The 21,065-nt window shown below is 47.7% G+C and overlaps 1 protein-coding gene across 1 annotated transcript in view; it reads right to left on the bottom strand.

The window, feature by feature from the left end:
* Nucleotides 1-20,064, bottom strand: part of LOC137894282 (unconventional myosin-IXAb-like) — a 44,996-nt gene extending 24,932 nt beyond the window's left edge. Inside the window, exons 1-5 of the mRNA XM_068739761.1 lie at nucleotides 19,162-20,064; nucleotides 5,163-5,257; nucleotides 5,003-5,065; nucleotides 2,148-2,247; nucleotides 1,152-1,205 (exon numbers count right to left, since the gene is read on the bottom strand). Of these exons, the coding sequence (XP_068595862.1) occupies nucleotides 1,152-1,205; nucleotides 2,148-2,247; nucleotides 5,003-5,065; nucleotides 5,163-5,257; nucleotides 19,162-20,064 (1,215 nt within the window). The remainder of the gene's footprint in view (nucleotides 1-1,151; nucleotides 1,206-2,147; nucleotides 2,248-5,002; nucleotides 5,066-5,162; nucleotides 5,258-19,161) is intronic.
* Nucleotides 20,065-21,065: the final 1,001 nt, after the last annotated feature.

Raw genomic sequence — 21,065 nt, 5'->3', positions numbered from 1 at the left:
CACAGGCTGATGATATGTGTGTGTCTGTTTGTGTGTGTGTGGGTACACGGTGACATCATCTCCTCAGACGGCCGGGTCGCAGACTGAGGTCACGGACCGGCCCTCGAGAGAGAGACGGCATGTCAGCAAACAGCGAGAAAAGGAATAACTACGTCGTGGACCAAGCAGCGGAGACAGACTGAGAAATGTTCAAGGAATAATTTGGCATTCTTCCTTTTCTTTTTGAGGTTACAAAATTAAAAATAACCTCTGGTCTTTTGTTCTTCAGATCGCATCAAGCATCTTAGCATCTAGCAGGCAAACTTAGCATAAAGCATCAAAAGAATGCACAACGCATTGATTTTTAAATAATTAAATATGAATCTAACCTGATGCAACACATCTCACTCGAAGAAAGAAAGTTAGCACATTTATGAAAGCAAAAAAGAATGATTTCGCAACATAAGAATCTGCAATGAGAGGTTAGTCTTCCCAAATAGAAGCCAAGGTTTCAGGTGTTAGGAGGCGGAGTCAAATACAGGAAGTTCCATCTATCCCACTGACCAAACACTATTTCCTTCAGGTGAGCACAACACCACTCAAACACACACACACAGACACAAAATGGAACACACCCTAAGAGGGAAGATTCAGGATAATATAATATTGATTACTAATTAAGCCTTCTGATCGGAGCGACAGCAGGTAAAGGAATGCTAGCTAGCGCTTTAGTTCCTCGCCTGCTGTGTTACCTCCCTATATTTATTAGGTGAAAACATGAAATCCTGAACCTTCCCTTTAAACACGATATTTCCCAGTTGGACCTCATCACCCAGCAAAGCGTCAAGCCAAAGATTAGAGTAAAGGGATTCCTTTAACTTCACAGTATAATCGATAATCAATGGATATAATGACTTGAATCTTAAAACGAATCAATCAGTTTTTAGTGTCCCTTTTAGCAATTTAAATACAAACGTGAAATATTAAAATATATTAACGGCATCCCTTTAAACGTTTTGGAGGCGGGTCTTCCTTCGCAGCTGAGGTCACTTCAGGTCGCCTCCATCCCTCCAGTGAAAGCCGACGAGGAGTCGACAAGACCAGGACCAGGAGTGCCACGACACACACCCACGAGCACAAACACACACAAACGTCATCCGCACGATACTGACCAGCTCGCTCTCATAGAAACTGTCCCAGTGGCGTTTGGGTGACTTCTTTGTCATCTGGAAGCAAGGCAGAGTGGGTTAGGAAGGCGTGGGTTAGGAAGGGTGGGTTAGGAAGAGTGGGTTAGGAAGGCGTGGGTTAGGAAGGCGTGGATAACACACAGTAACACACACTGAAGAGAGAAGAGGGCACACGGGGTTAATACAGCAGGAGGAACCGAACAGGAAGGAACATCTATGATATTCCAGCAGCATCCAGGTCACTCTCGTACTGTTACTATATTTGTTGTTTCTATGCCGACCAGCTGCCTGGTGACGAGCAGGCGATCGTAACGGCCGGTTTTTTGCAGGATGACGATTCCTCAGCATCAGCATCACTTTCACATCGTTCTGTCGCTTTCTTTTCCTTTAATACTCTTCATCTTTAAGTGTTGTGTTTCAGAAAAGGAGGACAAACTCCTTCTTAGGGAGCAGAGAGGCAGATTGAGGAGCATTTTACTCCACTGTGACGTCTCCGTTAGGAGAAAGCACAACCACCGGGATCCACTGCACGAGGGTCGGATTAACTCCTGTTGCTATGGAAACAGAGCTGCGTAGTAAAAGGGTGTCGCATGTGTGTGTGTGTGTGTTGGGGGGCGGGCTTTGTTGTTGGGATTAGAGACTGTTCCTTTTTTGATGGAGACAAAATAGGTGAACAAAGGAGGTTTGTTGCTGCCATGAAACAGATGCAGATGCACACACACACACACACACACACACACACGCACACACGCACACACACGCACACACACACACACACACACACATACACACACACACACACACACGAGAGGTGCAGTCCCTGAACCTTCAGGGACTCTTTATGATGTCACAAATTGCACTCCTTGGTCCCGCCTCTTGAAATGAGATATTCAATGACCTGTATGTAAATAACTTATTTTGATGTGTTTCCATGCGCTGACTAGTGTGTGTGTGTGTGTGTGTGTGTGAGTGTGTGCAGACCTGATTGAGGTAGTGGTATTCCTCAGGTTTGAGCAGATGGAAAGACTTCCTCTCCTCCTCGCTGGCGCCGGCCAGCAGGTAGTAGAACACATGGTAGTTCCTGTTAATACACAATCAGTTAGAGGCTAAAATTCTACAGCAGCGAAAACACATTTCCTGTATTGATCTGTTGAATCATCTTCCCTGAGAGGATAACTGAGGACAGCAGCTTTAACTCATTCAATCAGGGGACGGTCTTGCGCAGGTCTACAGCGAATAGCAGACCTCTCCTAGACTGTAATGAGGAGCTACGGCCCTGTTGGGGCAGCTCTAAGCAGGTTGCACTGTAGCGCTACCGAAGCGGACCGACACCCGATCTCCTCGCTCCACCTGCAGCCGCTTTCACCTTCAGCTCCTCAGGTGTAAATCCCACTCTTAATCCTCAGAGGCTGCGTTTCAGCAGCCAAAGCTGGAGGATGATGCCGGAGGCGAGGAGTCCTGCGTGCGTGACAGAGGAGGTGTAATCCGATTACCTCTGCAGGAGGAGCGCTGGAAAAGTTAAAGAGCCCAGCGAGCACATGAAAGGATCCAGGATGCGCCGCTGCAGCGATGACGCAACAGCGTGGAGCGTTGCTAATGAGGGGATGTAAAGGTTGATTTATTACCTATTTATAACTGACATTTATTGTTTTATTTTATTACTCACACTAATATGACACTGGAGCCAAAAAGGTCCCTGAGATAAACTGAACATTTCACTTTTATTCTCCATAAAATTCGTTTTGTTGTGAAGATTTACCCCGATTTCAACTGGATGTGTTTCCTCAGGTATTAAAGATAGAGCAAATCCGTTGACCTGCTCCGCTGTGGATTCGACTCAGCTATAAGACGACGCTTGTTATCCGTATGAAATTCAGTGAGGATTGGGTTCATGGCAACATTCCCAACATTGCCTGGAAACTTCCTCAAAATCCGTCTGTAAATCTTTGAGTTATGTTGCTAACAAACAGATAAACGGCGGCAAAAACAGAACCTCCTTGGCGGCGGTAAATAAATTCCAAACCACGAGCTCATAGAATTTACTTTTACAAGGTTTGTTAGAGAATTATCAGAAACCCATGACAGATAAGTCAAAGGTTCAACTCCTATTTTACTCATTGATGGAATTAAAGTAAATGATCGTGCTTTAGCTGCGCGGCCCCGCGGGTCCCCGGGCAGAGGAAGTCATGTGTGGCGGGTCGTATGCATTTTGCGTGTAACGGCAGCAGCTGCCAGACGTTCTCCGTGTAATCAGTGGTCCCCATAAATACAGGGTGGCGGCGCGTCACCGTCCCAGATCCTACAACATGTGACACGTGAACGCCACTGCGGGAATATGTGTCACACCGGGAGCGCAGCGTCACAGACGTTGGGTTTGTGTTGACGGAACGACCCACGTAGTTCTGGTTTTGAAAGGAATCAAAGGCATGTTTTAAATTGAGATATTCGATTAGAAGACTGCAACTTAAGTTTAGCTTAGTTTAGTATAGTGTAGCTTATCTTAGCTTATATAGAGTAGTGTAGCTTAGTTAGACACCAACACATCTAAAGCTCTTTAACATACATGTTAAATCAGCTCACGATGCGTTCAGGCGGTTTCGGAATAATTCGAAAATTATGACACTAGCGTTAAGCCTGATGATGTCATTATTTTTGGGAATGCACTCGAGTCTGGGACAAAATTACTTCATAAATACTTCAAAGATTTATCAAGATGCTTTTTAAACAACACAGGAAATATCTGGAGAAACAAAAGTTTGGAAATGGGACATCTGAGAAGCATGTGGATGCAATAAAGCTTAAATAAATATAAATATAAAATTGACTAAATGTGCGTATTTAATCAGCTCAACAGAATAAAGAGTAAGAAGACCAGCCCGTGCTGCCTGGGGGAGTTGGAATATTTCTCATCTGGGAACGATGACTTTGAAGAATTACTGGAGTATCTGGAATGCTAAGCTAACAGGCTGCAGCTTCATCACTCAACTCCTCAGGAGCTCCCCAGTCCCGTCCTTTGCACCAACTAGCGTCACCCTTCAGTCCTGAGTCGTTAAGTCCCTGCTGGTTCCCTGCTGCGTTTCGGGTCGTTCAGAGGCGACCCGTCACAAGGCTGGTTTTTAGATTTAAGACCATCGGGTCATCATCGGCCTTCCTGCCTCCCCCGATCTCCCCGGTTCAGATCTGCGCCGTCTGTGCGGTCCCGTCTTCGGTTTCCACGCTATCAATATGGCCGCCAGGGCCTGTCATCGGGAGGAAATAAAAACCGTGGGCCTGTCCGGGTTAGAAGGATTAGATAAACGGTGGAGCGTTATTTTAGACAGGTGAGAACAGGTGGAACTTCCTGTTTGTGGGGGGTTCATAAACAAACAGCTGGAAGCAGTTCGGTTTTAATCCCAAACCGGAAACCAAATTCTTTAAACTCTTTCTCATTTACCAAAATCATCAAGAGTTTTAATGAGTTTTAACAAACAGCCGTGTCTCATATGTGTAAATGATCAGACAAAGAGAGAGCGGGTCGTTTACAGATACTTCAGGGACGTCCTCAGATCCCACAGGGAATCCCATTTCTCAGAGACGACTTATCTCCCAAACGAGAGGGTGCTACTATTTTGGATTTGTCTGTAACTTTCAGGAACAGACATCTGGACGGATCATGAGAGCGTGCAACGGAAACACGTTAACATCACGACAAAAACACGCTTAGCGACAACGAAACATGTCGGATGCACCGGTGAAGCAGAGAGAGAGGTCAACGGGTCTTCACCGTCCGACCCTCGACCCTTCATCACCCACGATCCCTTGTGTCAGTCGGAGCTCTGCTTCCCGTCTCCTCTCACCTCTCGTTGTGCTCCTGGTACACCAGGCGGGATTTCTCCAGCAGGTACTTCTCCACGTAGGCTCTGAGGACAAAAACACAGACACACAAAGTCAAAGGAGCAACGGATGATGAATCAGCCGACGTCCAGCGATAACGTGACGACGGTGTGTGTGTCTCACCCCCTGACGGTGCCCCTCTCCTGGTAGTTGACCTGGATGAACTTGCCAAAGCGACTGGAGTTGTTGTTGTGAGCCGTCTTCGCGTTCCCAAAGGCCTGAGGAGGAAATGCAAAGAGTCGGCTTCAGGTTAGCGGACCCAGGCTGGTGAAAACCCGGAAGCACCGGTGAAAACCATGAAGCACCGGTGAAAACCATGAAGCACCGGTGAAAACCATGAAGCACCGGTGAAAACCATGAAGCACCGGTGAAAACCCGGAAGCACCGGCGGGAAAAAAAAAAGTCCAACAGCGACCTTTATAGCGCAAAAGCCTGAATCTGTGACGTATGAGGCCGAGTCCTAAAGGGGTATTCTCAACATATGAATAATATATGATAATAACCTAATTTAAAAAAGAAAAGAAAATGACCATCTATCAATATAAAGTATTTAGTCGATTAGTCTGAAGATTAAAAATGTTTTCCTTGTCCTGTTTTCAGGCTGGGAGGGTTCAGAATGAAGATTGTAGCAGAAAACGTAATGATGGGAACCAAAGTGCAAAAATGTGTTGGAACGGAGGAATCTGCGACCAATCACAGCGCTGCATGAGGCTCTCACACACACAAACACACACAAGCGCGCGCAAACACCACGAAACTGCCAAATTCCTATATAGGCAAACACACAGAGTTGAAAACACACAACTCACAGAAGTATGCAGGGATTTCTGCAAACGGCAAAGATGATAGAGTGTAAATGAAAGAGGGAGAGGATGTGATGAAGGGTGAGGAGAAGGGGGGGGGGGGCATCCAGGGAAGAGGAGAAGAAAGGAGAAAAAAAAGAAAGGACGAAACGAAGGGCGAGAAGGGAGCGAATGAGGCCGGGTTGGATATCGAAGCAAAGGAAAGGAAATAAATAAAAAGGAAATAAAAGAGGAGAAGAGGATAGGAGGGGAAACATGAGGAAGAAAACAGGAGGAGTGGTGCAAAGCATTAGCATTTTAGCAGGGCCGTCCACATCCGTGGGGGAGGGGAGTCTGTGTTTAGACGACGACAAAATAAAAGACGGAATAATTAAATTACTTCATAAGAAGGAGGGAGACGGAAGGGAGGGAGGAAAGAGGGGGGGGGGGGTGTTCGCTGGAATAACACGGTTAATCAAACTAAAAGCGCTCCTCTCATGATGCGCCCAAATCCCCCCGCCTGTTCCCCCCAGACCGACACATTTAACGAGCCAATCAGGACAGACCGCGTCCTGTTTCCATCCTTCCACCTCTCGTTCTCTCCATCACATCCCTACCGAGGCTTCCTAAATGGGAGTCCTCTGCAGAGAGTCCTCGCCCATCGCTCTCCATCCAGGATGGAAATCAAAACTGTAATTTAAGCAATAATGACAGAGATTTAAAGTGAATTATTTCAAGATATAAGAGAAGGGCTGTGGCGAGACGCTTCCCGTTTTGAGATCCGGAGGTGATTGAATGAAAGGAAGGGACGATCAAATGGGGCTTCTCCCAGGACATACCTCATAATGTGGTGATGTCACTTTTGCCAGTCTTGCCTCATGCCAAATAGCATCTTATTTTGCTCCCTGTAACCATCACACATTCTGATTTGGTTTATTTCAATTAATTTAAGCATGTTATTCGGTCCCGAATTACTTTTTGGGAGACAAATCCATAAATTAAAAGTGAAGTAAAGGCTGTGTGTTCAGTGTATAGTCAAATTTAAACCAATGCTGAGGGATTTATGTCAAAATATTGACCCAACACACCACAGTGAATAAAATACTGTTCATGGGTTTTCAAAAATAACATTCAGGAGTTTGGATTTGTTTGAATTTTCTTTGTCTAAATTTATGACAGGCATTCAGAAAAATAGCAAATTCCAGTTTTATCGGTGTTCTATTTTAAAAAGGAGGAACCCAAACAAGTAATTCTGAGCTGACACCAGAAATAACTTAACACAGCTGATGTCAAACTCTGGTTTTGATCCACTCATATACAAGTTATTAAAATGCATAATTTCCTGGACCTGTTTCAAATTAAAAACGCTCTAATGTTTCAGAGACAAACCCACTTAATACATTCACTCGAAGTACGTCGACTACCACTCCACTTTTACTCTGAACTCTTTGACAAAATGTCAAAGAATATGAAAACATAAAGTGGACAAAGCCTTCTTTGTTTTCCTTTCTTTCTTTAAGCTTTTCACGCCCAGCTTCTTTATTCTCTTTCTCTCTCTTCCTGTATGTTTCTTTTCTTTCCTTTACTTCAGACTCATGGGACGAGCCCTCCTTTCTAGGAAAAAAGGAAACAAGGGAGGGAAAAGGAGTCGAGGGCGGTTACATAATCCCGACTGGTCACACTCTGCAACAGATGGCATGAGCAGAAACAAACGGGCGATGCAAAAAAATAAAATTGAATGCAGCAATAGGGCCTAGCCTGGATAATGCACAGGTTAAAGCAAACGTTTACTGACATCGGAGAGTAAACAAACAGAATAAACAGTCGTTTAGCACTTCCTTAGTAAATCCAAGCCTTACAGAACACCATTAACTAACTTCCTGTTGAAAAGTAAAACTACAATCCACCTCTTCTACTGCTTGAACAGTCAGTGACACCGATTGACATGATTTTCATCCCTACTTGAAAATTATGACATCACAGCTGTACAAGAGTTAGCTTAGCATAGCATAAAGAGTAGATACGGGAGTATCGAGTGCGCCCCTCCTCCAACTCATCTCCACCGAGTCTTCAAAGCTTCACCTGCTTCAACCGATTCAGCAGACTCATCGGCCGCCGCCGCCACCACCGCTAACTGAACCGGGCAATAATAACAACAACTTCTTCGTTCGCTCCTGATTGAAATGCTTTCATAAAAGGAATCTACTTGTGCGATCCGCTTCCTTGACATACTGCAATAAAATGTTGATTAAACGTCGGCCTCAACATCTGCTGGAGAATTTTCATCAGTTACAGAGTCGACCCAAATGGGTTTCAGCTTTCCGAGGAACGGGCCTCAGCATGTCTCTCCAGTATGGGAGTAGTCATTGGCTAATAGCGCTCTGTTATTAGGTGACACACTGAGACGGAGGCTCGTTTCATGTGGTGAGTGAGAGCAGTTAACGTCACCGTGTAATGACTGGCGCTTGACATTAAAAGCCTTGCTTGCCGACTATCAACCAGCCGAGTAAATTCCCAGTATCTGTTGCCCGTTTCGACCGCAGAGGATGGAAATGAGCTTATGTTGGCCTCTGGGTCCCCAGAAGGGTAAAACAGACACGGCTGTCGAACGTGAAGGTTTATTCTGGAAATATGTGGTTAAACATGAGTGGGTTCAACCGTGTGTTTAACACATTCTTCAGATGCGGGAAATACGGCACCGACGACGAGTGTGTATCGCGGAGGTTACTGATATAAATTCAAACGTGAAACACTATCCCACTAATACCCGTCAAAGTTTACATGACTCTGCATGAAAGTAGAACATAAAGTAGTCATTCGTCTTGGCTGCAGAGGATTTACTGCACGAAGGCGGCGCCGTCTCCGTGTGTCGGCCTTCGCGAGCGTTTCCAGGACGCGCCTGCGTGAGCCGACGGCATGAATCATCCACGGTGCTTCATTCTTGCCTGTTGTGTCTCCATCAGGGTCACGCTTTCAACAGGGGCCCATTACTCCAGTCACACACACACAAACATGCACACACGTGTGCAAGGTCACGCATCTGCGGCGTGTCTTTCCTACAATGCATCGCACACAGGCTGCCGACACAACAGGAAAGAGGAAGCAGAGAAAGTCACGCAGGAGAGACACAATAATGAATGACAGACACGCAACTGTGTGACTGTGAGCATCGCCTGACCCCCAGCACACAACCAGGTACCGGCTGCAGACTGATGCTAGCTGTTGATTAGCTTGGAGCTAAAAAAATAGAACAGGAAGCACGTGGCCTAAACATTGGAGGAAATCAAATGAATGTCTGATTTCTCCTGCGTTTGTCAGCGTTTGAGGTTTTACTACGTCATCACCTCCACCATCTTCCTCTGTATCGTCATCCTCATCACCCAGGTAACAGCTGACAAACATTGTCACACTTTAGACATTTAAACGGCATCTTTTAATATGTTTAAATATGCGACCAATATCTGCATGATCGCCACATTTCAGATTTCCTCCCACCGCAAAGGGTTTGTTTCCAGGGGAAAAAACAGTAGAGGAACTCCCACAGAGCAGAAAGGTATGTGGAGCAACACAACAATTACCTTTAAATCATCTTCATCACCGCGTCTCCCACGGAACATGTGGATTTATTGCTCCAAGAATGCACTTATTTCTTTTCTACAAACATTTAAATAAGTGCTGCTAAAAACATCTGTGGAGAGAATTTAAAGACCGCATTTAAAAGATGACAACTCACATCGTTCTCTCTCTCTCTCTCTCTCTCTCTCACACACACACACACACACTCTTTCTCTCCATAAATGGCTGCTGTCGCTCCGGTGCTGAACTACATCTGGATCCCATTGGGCCTCAGGAAGAGCAGAACACAGAGGCCCAATAAAAGCACTGTCAACGGGCCCTCCATCGCTGTCAGGAGGTGAGAGGAGGAAGAGGAGGACGAGTACGGCAGCAAAATGAGGAGAGAAAGGGAGGAAAGGGAAGGCGAGGAGGTGAGGGAGGAAGGTCACACGGGCTGAGTTTGTGTGATTTTATTGGCATCCATGGAAAAAAACACAAAATGGATAATTGAAATGCCATTTGTGTGTTTTTTTTAAACAGTTTGAGCCTATTTATACTCAGATTAGGGTATAAACACACTGTGTCTGGTATGGTAAAAATGCAGCCGGCTGCTAGTTAGCTTAGCGTGAAGTCTGGCAAGATGGCCTGTAACCTGCGATCCTGTAACCCTGCAGACTGTGAACGGAACCCGGTGTGGGAAAATCCCACGACCGAGCGTGATGAAGTGTTAATCCCTCGAGAGCTCGACTCCCACACGTCGCAGTGTGGGAGTTTAATTGAGATTAATTGACAGATTAATGCAGGAGGGGTGTGTGTGTGTTTTAATCCAGCGAGACCATCAAGCCGCATTCTGCCATCTTAAAATATTCAGTGTATATATATTTTTCTGTTCAACAAAATCAAATATCCAATTTGAATACCAATCAGTTGTGTCCACTTCCACCTTCCAACCTCTTCAGCTGCGGGCCCGATCTCTTCAGTTAAACAAGGTTTTCCTCTGGACGGGAGGCGTTTCTAAAACCGCATGTCACATGAAATGAGAATAAATCACGCGGTATAAAAAGCATGGGTCAAAAAAAGAAAAGAGCCTGGCGGTCCGCAGGTTTATGGATCGTCCACGTATCCAGAACGTTCACTGAGGAGATCTTATCCGTCACAGACGCATCGTCTGGATGTGATTACTGTAAAACTTCCCTTAAAATGGCAGGTTTAGCCTCTACCAGTAGATCATATCAATTTAATCTGCAGCGCTGACTCAGCAGGCCCAATATTTCCTCCTTATGAGAAACAGATCCCCAACTAGAGGACGCCATATGAAGCCATTATATGATTCTATTATACATGAGCCTATAATATTTACATTTCACAGATGGGTATCAGGATGTGACATCCGTCCTATAACACAGATATCACATGACATGATCCGTCAGGGATCCAGCGGGAAATCTTCAGGACACCGTCGACAGACTATCCAAACTTCGCGCGTCTTTCCCAGTTTAGGTTTATATTGTATTTGTACATGTGTTTTGTGTGTAAATGCTTCTGCTTCGTACACTGGGTGTTCTGCGGGGGAAGAGAAGACTGATTACAACCCAAGGCATTTCTTACTCCTCCTCCTCCTTGGTAATTTGGCTTCATTAACTCCTCACTGAGCTCATTGCTGCTCCTTTCGTCCTTGTCGGCAGCGCTCTTCTCCAAGCGCTAAATCTTTTTGTCTCATATATGCACTCAGTATGCAGCACACACATTAACGTAAAACACAAACACCACACAAACGCTATTCAGCGTTAGCATTGGAGCCATTTCAGGCAATGCCTTGGATTTATTTTTTGCAGTCACTTTAAATGTCTTCATGTTGAGAAACGGCGCATTCAGGCTCACAAGAATTTGTGCTTATGTAAGGCCTCGATGCTGAGCTGCAGCCAACACTGAACCTTGTCCCTTGAGCCCAAAAGCTACAGCAACTCTGATCCAGTAAAGGTCACAAAAAAGGTTAAAGCAACATCTTAAGTGGCCAAAACGTCACCAACACGCGTAGCAGCGTGACGCTAATGAAACATGTTGGTTTGACAATTAAACTACACTTGATCCAGGCGTCTCCTCAGGCTTGGCCTCCTTCGAGCAACTTGGAAACGATTATTCTGTTTCTACGAAATGAAAAATGGAAAAAAAGAATCAAAAAACCCTTCAAGGAACGAGAGAATGGCGGCGTCTCTTTTGCGGCTGGGTCATGTCGTAGAGGTCAAAACTGATGTGAGGGAAGGTCAGGACACTTCAGACACAACAGCAGAGTCACTTCCCGTCTTGGGTGTGGGTTGAACCTCCCAACACACTCTGGCCACACTGTGACATGTGCGCTATATGAAGGGTGGCATTTCCTCCCGTCTTATCTCAGCCCGTCGGATGAACGGAACGCCAAAAGAGACACTTTTATCTTCCCGGGAGTCGGCACTACTTTGTCCACCTGAAAATGAGCTGCAGCTTTTCTCTGGAGTCTCCACTCCAGATCTACATCTAATGATTTTCTAATAATAGTCAGTTTCCAGCTTCTAAGCCTCATTATCTTCTTTATCGACTTCTCATCTCAACCCTAAGACGCTTCAGAGTCCGGGATGATACGAGCGCAAATATCTAGTTTGATCGGATAGTGACACAGTCTGTTCCTGGGATGAGGACGCCATTGGAGGCGGAGCCAGGCGTGTGGACACGGCGGGAGAACGGCTGCAGGGAAGAGTAAAATCTTCCAGCGCCACCAACCTCCTCTCGATTTCTCTAAACCTCAGAACTGGGGCACTTGCTCGCCTGAAGATGCCTCTCGCTCTCTATTATTTAGGCAAGGATTTCATCCTCCCCTCATCTTTCCCCGTTGTCCTCCCGCTTCCTTTTTATCTCTCCACCCCCCCATCATCATTGCGCCCCCGGTGCTGGACCGGCTCGGATGGAGAGGAGATTGAGGTAGCCTTTCATCTTCCCTCTGTTGGGGATGCTGCATGCCGGCGGTGCCCAGAGAGTGGCGTACTTCACATGGCTTACAACAATCAGGTCAACTGACATGAACGGCTTGTAAAAGAGGGTCAAGATGAAAGAAGTGCTAATCGGGAGAAGGGCTCTGATTGGCTCTACAATGTCTGTTTCTCCCTGATCTGTGTTTTAGGACGAGCATTCACTAGATTTAGTCTAATTATAAGAAAACTGAAAGAAATCTCTCCATCACATCCCTCTCACCCCCCCCCCCCCCCCCAGTTCTGTACCTTCCGTGAAGTTGTTGAATATTTCATGCTAACAAATCAAACTGAAAACATAACCTCGATGGCGGAGGAGCTTCAGAACTCAAGTCTTGTTGCGTTTTCACGCTCGAAGATCACAACGTTTCTCCCTGAGCGAACGAATGAAAAGAAGGAACTCCAGCAGAGCTTCGGCTTCGGCAGTAAAATAGAGAGCAGCATCCGTCAACGGCGCCGTCACGCTCTATAACCCTGGATGAAACTTTAATGATCCCCCGGGGCGGGAGATCGGCTCGTTGCACCATGAGAACAGAATGTAGATCACAGCAGACCAAACACAATCAATTATCAGGACAGCAAAAGCAGCACCAGTCAGGGCGTCAGGTACGGATTAGGGTCCGCCTCTGGATTATTTAGCTTGTTATGCTCATGTAGCTCCACACAAGTAAACTACACTAAACGTTTTCTGCCATGAAAAGCGACGGCGTGCGTCCAACAGAGCCGAAGCATCGCCCGTCGGGATCAGAGCGGGAACAGCAGCTCCACGGGGAACGTGTTCGGACCGCCACCTGCCACGCCCGGCCGGATTGGTCGCCCACGCCCAGCGGGCCGCCGTTCATCCCGCCATTCATTCACAATCCCGCTTCATTCAAGGAGCTTCCTTTACAAAACCGGACCTGCTGAAACCTGGCGGATGTGTAACCTTCGGCTTTGTCAGTGATTATAAAGACGCAAATCCAGGGATGAAGAGACACAAAGATGATCCTGGACAAAGACGAAAACACGCCACCGATGATGATGATGATGATGTCACACCAACTTGCACGGCAGCACACTGGTTTCATGTAAAAAAAAAAAAAAAAGCCTATTTCGCACTGTTAGAAAAAAGATTCTTAAAGTCGTGTCTTTCTTCAGGTCCACTCTAAAATTTAACGCATTCTTTGTTGCTGCATGTTAAACCATTTTACCAGGTTTCACCAAAATCTGTCAAGTAGTTCAAGCATAATCCTGCAGATGCTAAGCTAGGCTAACCAACTACCAGCCGCTACACATTACAGTAACGTAACACCTGACCTTATATTACTGAGAGACCGTTTGATCTGAAGTCTCTGCAGCTTCTAATTAAAGACATTTCAATTGGGAACATGATAATAATAAATCCCATCTCTCATCAAATCTTTTCGTAGGTGGAAAACCGTGACGACGCTCGGTCACGTTGCGTTTGATTGATGAGCGTCTCGTTAACGAGTTCATCCCAGGTGTCCTCGTGTCCGACTGCGACTCTCGCGTCCGTAATCTCATCAGCGTCTGATTGCTGCGACACCGAGAGAGCAGACGCAGATCCAATCAAGTCCATTTGGACAATCAATTTCCTGTGGCGGGCCGTTCCTCGCCGGGTGGAGTTGTGAGGAGACCAAGAGAGGGAGCCCTTTATCCCTTATAAATGTCTTTAAGGGTTGCATTTCTTCAAAGGTAGACAGATTAAATAATTTCCCCATTACGGAGAATGGTTCCCATCCTGCAGAGAGGAGCGTCGGGAAAAGGTTGCGTAAATGGCCGCGGCGTTAGAGGACATAGTGTTCGGCTGTCTGCGAGGATAAATCCACGTTCCTGAGCGAGGAAGAGAAAAAGGCTCCAGAGAAAGAACCAATGAGAAGGAGATGAGGATAATCCGGCCGACAGATGTGTGGGAGCCCAACGGAGAGGGATTATAGGGATGGAAGTGCTAACAGAATCACAGAGGGCCCGAGGTGGACTCTGTGATTAGCTAACGCGTGATCGCTGAGGTAAAGGAAGACGCTGTTGTTAAGCCACGTGTTTGGAAAGCGAGAGATTTCTGCACAGGAAGTCGCGTGAGACTACAAAGCAAGACGGTTCAACCAGACAGACGCTTTGACTGTCATTGTCCAATCAGAGAGAAGTTCCTCCAATCCAACGGTTTGTTGTTAGATGTGATGAACGAGAGCTGAAACCAGCAGGTCCTCAGCAGACCGGTCCTGATGTCAGAGACCGGCCCTGATAGCGGAGACCGGCCCAGACCAGTCCTGACGGATGTGAGCAGACGCGTCCCATTCCCCTGCTGCAGGGAGAGCTGACATGTTCTGACAGGAACTGCAGAGGTTAGCATCACACACACACACACACACACACACACACACGCGCCTGGAGGAAAGATGCTGGAGGACACGCTTAATTTGCGGCAGTATTGATTCGGCGGGTTCAGTCACAGCGACGCCGGCGCTGCTGCTGGACCTCGGGTCTAAATGCACGCCGTTGGAGTCGAGGCTTTAAAGCAAAGAGCCGCCCAGACCTGGCGTCTACAGTACTGGGTCTACGGCGCCGGGTCTACAGTGCCAGGTCTACAGTACCGGGTCTACAGCACCGGGTCTACAGTACCGGGTCTACAGTACCGGGTCTACGGCGCCGGGTCTACAGTACCAGGTCTACGGTGCCGGGTCTACGTATACCTCTGTGCTAACCAACGCATCAGCCTTTGAAGACACATTTAATACCTGGATCCATCCATCAGGCACGGGAGACAGACCCCGTCCCCGAAGGTCCAGTTAAGAGCGGGGGGGGGGCATCAGGATGAGAACCATCTGGTGAAGGGGGGCAGCTCGGACGCTAATGGAGGAGACAGTACTGATGGCAACACCACCAGAACAAAGTCAGGCCATAGACCGGACCGAGCAGCCCTGCTGAGTCCCCCCCCCCCTCAAGACCCAGCAGCACACAGCTGGGTCGGTCTCGCCCCGTCGCCCGTCTGCTGGTCGATGGGTGCAGGGGGGACGTCCAACAATGGAGGACTTACTGGATTCCTTTCAGGGACACTTAACATATTTCAACATTTACCGAACATAAACAACTTCTAAGTTTGTTATTGCACATTTTTATTTTAAAGTAAAGGCCAGGATGTTCCACAGAGTCGTCCCCCCCCCCGCCCGAGGCAAAACGTCCGACCTCGATCAATCGATCATCCTTGAATTGTGTGCATTTGCAGGATGCAGCGACTCAAACGGATAATGCAGCATCATCTTCACCGACGTCCGGACACAGTGCTTCCCGTCAGCGGCGCCTATATCTGCGGCACCCGGCTCAGATGACACACGGTCATCCGTGGCGAGCTATTTAAAGGCTTTCTCATGTCCAATCAGAGCGTGTAGAGAACCGCCCACAGGACCACTGGCGTGATGTCAAGCTGACCGCGGCTACAAAGGCTGCTCTGTAACCAAGATGTCACGAGACGGGTCCCCACGGCGGCCGGGCGAGGTCGAAGGTCACAGTGAGTCAGCTCCACGCCAAACACACAAACACGCACTGTGTCCTGGAAACCAAAGGAAAGTCGCCGCCGGTCGCGCCGGACAGCGTTTGTGTGTGGATAAAGCTGCTCCTAAAAACAAGACTAAACAACTAAACTGGATTTTAAAAGTCCGGCTGCAGCGGATGACGTGAAATCGTTTTTTAGACTTTGTGTAGGTGAAGTGCTCAGCGTGCACGCCATGCACAACTTCGCCGACGACCTCGAATTTCACTGAATCGCGATGAGAAGCCGGAAGACGCAGAGGAAAGGAAGCACGGCTTGATTTTCACGATCACGCGTAATAAATCGGATTTTCTTTTATATCCAGAGTGGAAAAATAATCCGGGAACAATAATCCAGGAGCTGTTCAACATCAGCTTCCAATATGTAAATTCGGCCAATTAAATAGTTTTATTTAAATTATTAATAAAGAAGCAGATTCAGAATGGAATATTTCCCCTGCCTGCCGGTTCCGCCCCCCGCCCGGATCCACGCAACGGGCAGGAAGAAGAATGACTTATCGGAGTCGACTGGCACCACGCAAATGTTCTCAAATCCACGTCCAACTCCGGGATCTGGAGCCAGAGAGACATAGTTGATCTTGAGAAGTATTTTCCTTTTCATCCCAGACGTTCCTTCTGGAAGCTGGCAAGGCGTTCCCTCTGGAAGCTGGACGGCTCGCATCAGAACCTGGACCGCTCCGGTTGCTGAAGAAGAAAACCTGCCAGGTAGCAAAAACCTGTTTTTGCCAAACTTCTCAAATTGTCCGTCGTTTATGGAATTCTTTTTTTTTTTTTTTTTTTTTAAAGATGCTTAGAAAAAGATGGCGTTGGACAGTCTTTGCTGCAGGAAGGTGCAAATATCACTGAAATTGGTGAAAATGACAAAGAGAAAGCAGAAGAAAAAGGGCTTTTGATCAAAAAGTAAAAACGAGGAGAAACGCTCGCCGATTCGCTTTGGCTTGTCCGTTCTGGGACAGGAAACAGTTCGGAGGCCAACTGGAAGCAATCCAGTGTGAATGTTAAACACAGTGCTAAAATGTGCTCCTGAAGTCTTCCAGGTGAGACGCGGAGCAGAATCAGAGTCTCGGTTCCTATTCAATCAGCTCCGTCTCTCGGTTGGACGTCTTTACTCGCCTGTACTGTATTTTGAACAAAGGCCTTTAAAGACAATGCGTTGTCTTGTTTGTTTGTTGTCCCATTTTTCCATTCGCCTGCTTCCTTTGTTTTTATTTGTGATGGAAGGATGGGTCGGGAAAGAACCGGATCTTACGGCCCTGAGACGGATTGTCACCAAACTTGGTGCTTTTTGAAATGAGCTCCAAACAGGAGTTTGGAAATTAAGAATAAAAGTCCTTATTCTCTCCAGGAGAAAAGCATAAATGCAGAAGCAGCTGCCGCCACGTTCTTCCCTGTCAGGACAACGACCCGCACATCCCACCGAACCCGGCTCCGCACACGGCATGCACACGGGATGCACACGGGATGGACACGCAGCCTGTGCGTGTCGACACGGTGTCCCCGTACGTCCCGACAGGAAGCCGTGAACCTAGCGGGAGCCGCAGGGATCACTGAGATGCATCTATCAGCTTGAAGAGAGCATGACCTTGAATAGACCTTCCTAAAACATGAAATTCCCAATGAAATGTCATAATCCATAATCCTTTATTCAGGGCGGATTAGGAGACATTTCATTAGGTTTTTTGGGGTTTTTTTTAGATAAGTGCAGAGATTTGACAATAAACCTGGTTTCTGGGTCAAATAATATTTGTTCATGGTAAGGTATAGGGCTAAATATAGGTTACCCCCGCGCACGCCGAGGCATTCCAGCTTCGGAGGGGCACTTCTGTAATCCATTTCACGCCTCGTCTCACGAGCTGACATTCCACTGCTGGAGAAACTGGCGGCTGACTTGGCTTCAGATTTCATCAGGCTTTGGTCGCTTCCTCTCTCCAGCAGGGGCGATGAATTCACTTTGTGGTTCTGTTGCAGCTGCCCCACGTTGTCTCGGCGCGGGGTAAATTTACAGAGATGAAGTCTCCAAGCCGAAAGAGCTGCAAGCCTCGGCGTCCGAGTTGGTTTTTTTTAATCTGTATACTTCCCGCTATTTTTGCATGGAGTAAAGCAAGTTCATTGAGGACAAGCTCCCTTTGGCTTCACGGCACATACAGGTAATCTGGGTGCAACGTGAAATCCAACACACCAAGGAGGTGAATTTAGCCGCTTAAATATTCATAGCTGCGTTGCAGGTGGGTGAAAGGATACATTATTAATGAGGGAAATATTCATTATGCGACTTGCAGTAACCTCCCAGCAGCAGAAATGTTAAGTGTGTCTCTGCCGTCTGTGCCGGAAGCGACAGCAACTTAACTTCATGCATTATTTAAATCTCCCAACACAAAGACAGGATATCATATTAATTACTGTTCTTTGTTCGTCTCCGCATCGAAAGGTAGCCGGAATACAGCATCCGTCCTGATGAATCCTCAGACGCCAGTTCATCTGGGTCTAACTACTAACTACAGTACCTCTGGCTTGTCCCATCAGGGGTCGCCACAGCAACCCAACGTTCTCCACTTCACCCTGTCCTTTGCATCGTCCTCCCCAACACCAGCCGCTCTCATGTCCTCCCTCACTACGCCCATGTATCTCCTCCTGGGTCGACCTCTAGCCCTGTTCCCTGGCAGTTCCATCCTCAGCATCCTTCTGCCGATATAGTCCCCGTCTCTCCTCTGGACATGTCCAAACCATCAAAGTCTCTCCTCTCTGACTTTATCTCCAAACCATCGATCAAACTGTAGCTAAAATTGGGCTCATAAAAAGGTTTGTGGGTTTTTTTCAGAAATGTTTTTCTAATGCAGGGGGGCCCAACCATTGGCCCGCAGCCCGGTACCGGTCCTAGAAGCTAGAAAACAAGTCAATTAAACCTTAAAAACTACTTCAACACACAGAGACCAAGAACCCTGATTAAAAAACAAGAAAGAAATGTGAACATGACGGACAGAAGCAACTATGAAGACCACAACTTCAACATGCGTGTGTCATGAAGAGTAGTTACTGGTGTAATGATCCTTTAATAGTTATTAATAGTGTATAACATAAGGTTTAGTGGTTACATTTACATTCCTCTATATTTATTTGAAACCGGTCCGTGTCAGGAAAAAGGATGGAAACTGCTGTTCTAAAGGACAAAAGCAATTGCACTCGTGGAACAACATCAAGCAGGTTCAGATGGACCGACGGATCGAGAGGCTTCCTTACCTCCAACACTGGCCCCGCCCCCAGTATGGTCTGCTCCACCCCGCTGGCGAATCCCTTCTGGCTGAGTGCAGTCAGGTGATGAATGAGGAAGTTGGTGCTTTGGGTCTTCCCGGACCCGCTCTCACCAGAAATGACAATGCACTGGTTGCTCCGCCTCTGCAGCATGGCGTGATACGCCACATCCGCCACGGCGTAAATATGCGGCTCCAGCTTCCCCAGCATGTGGTTGTCGTACAACTTAACATATTTGGGATTGTAGATGGGCAGGAACTGGAAGGGGTTAATCACAATAAGAATACTCCCAATGTAGGTGTAGATCTTCTCCTGGCGGAAACGTGCACGGAGGCTTTCCAAAATGGCGCGCTCCGTTAGCTCCGGTAGAGCGCAGAGGTCCGACGGCGGGTCGCTCCCTGCAGGTTGCGGGAGGAATCCCCGTTCGACCATGCGGCGGCGCTCCTCGGTGACCCGCAGCCACATCTGCAGGCTGCCGCCATAATGAATGGATCCATCCAGGTTCTTCTCCCGCAGGAGGAAGCGATAGTCGTCTCCGCTGCCCAGGCCGCCGCGGTTCTCCAGGGCGCATCGCGGCCATAGCATCATCCGCTGAACGGGGCAGTCCCCGGGGTTCAGGATCCATTCCTCCCCGCCGAACTCCTTCACCTCGGCCAACACGTAGCATTTGGTACGCTCCAGGCGCAACCGTTCGATGAGGAACTCGATGGCTTCGGCGGCCGTGGCGTTCTTGCGGGCGATGACGGGGCAGTAGATGGTGCCCTCGGCAAGGGCGCCCGGGTAGACGCGCAGGGCGAACTCCTGGTCCTCCAAGCGCCGCCGCATGCTGCCGCTAGCGGTGGCCATATTGGCGCTGCTGGTGTAGCTGCAGCCACCATCTTGCAAGCTCATGGTGGCGCAGAAGGTCCCATCAGCACGCCGCTCTCTGGACCCGGGGGACTGACTCAGGACATCCCAACTGGAGGAGGAAAGAGGAAGGAGGTTAACAGAACAGCCAAAAGAAACGAGCCGCTCTCAGGCATTATCGACCCACTGGACCGTCTGACCACCTGCACCATCTGCAGCAGGCCGCCGCCACCAGACAGACGTGTGTCTGAGAAACGAAGGGGCCAATCGTGAGGGATGGAAGATGAAAGAGTACAGCATCCCTCCCACGCATCCGACATGTCTGGCCGGGACGTTTCAACGAACCACGGGTCGCAGATAACACTGAAATGTCCTACACGGGTAAAAGACGTTAGAGTCCTACGTTCCCAGGCTGCAGATTTAAAGACAGAAAATGTTTTCAGAGGATTTTTGTGGAAAGCGATAACCACTAAAAAAAAAGGGATGAGACGGACACAAATTAAAACTTCGGTTTCTTCGGTCCCTCCTCTGGCGAGGAGGTTATGTTTTCTGTTTGTTTGTCTGCCAGCTGGAGGAACTACTTGGCGTGGGTGAGGAAGAGTTGGGATCTGACTAACGGGGCGGACTCACAAATTGTCACTTTTAGGACAAGACAGTGAGTCAGAGAGACGAAACCTGCAGCTCTTCATGCATCCATGAGGCATCAGCTGACTGGTGCCTCGAACCCTGCAAGCCTCAGCTGAGGGGAAAGAAATACGCCCCACACAAAGGCCTAGAAGCATCCTCAGGAAGCAAGATGATGGGAGGGGTAATGAAAAGTTGTCCGACGTGTCTGTTTGCAGAAAAACGGCTGGAGACACAAGGCCGGTGGAAGGACGGAGGAAAGAACGGGAAGCAGCATTCCCAAACACGCATGTCACCGGCACAGAAGGACAACGCGGATTATCAGAGACGATCTGAATTCCTCCTCTGGGATTTGTCTTTTTCCTCAAATCCAGACAGATGTAAAAATTCAATTCTCTCTCAGCCAGTAATTATATTATTCT

This window comes from Brachionichthys hirsutus, chromosome 5 (assembly GCF_040956055.1).
Source record: "Brachionichthys hirsutus isolate HB-005 chromosome 5, CSIRO-AGI_Bhir_v1, whole genome shotgun sequence".
NCBI lineage: Eukaryota > Metazoa > Chordata > Actinopteri > Lophiiformes > Brachionichthyidae > Brachionichthys > Brachionichthys hirsutus.
The sequence above is the reverse complement of the archived record's forward strand: the minus strand, read 5'-3'. Positions and strand labels throughout refer to the sequence as shown.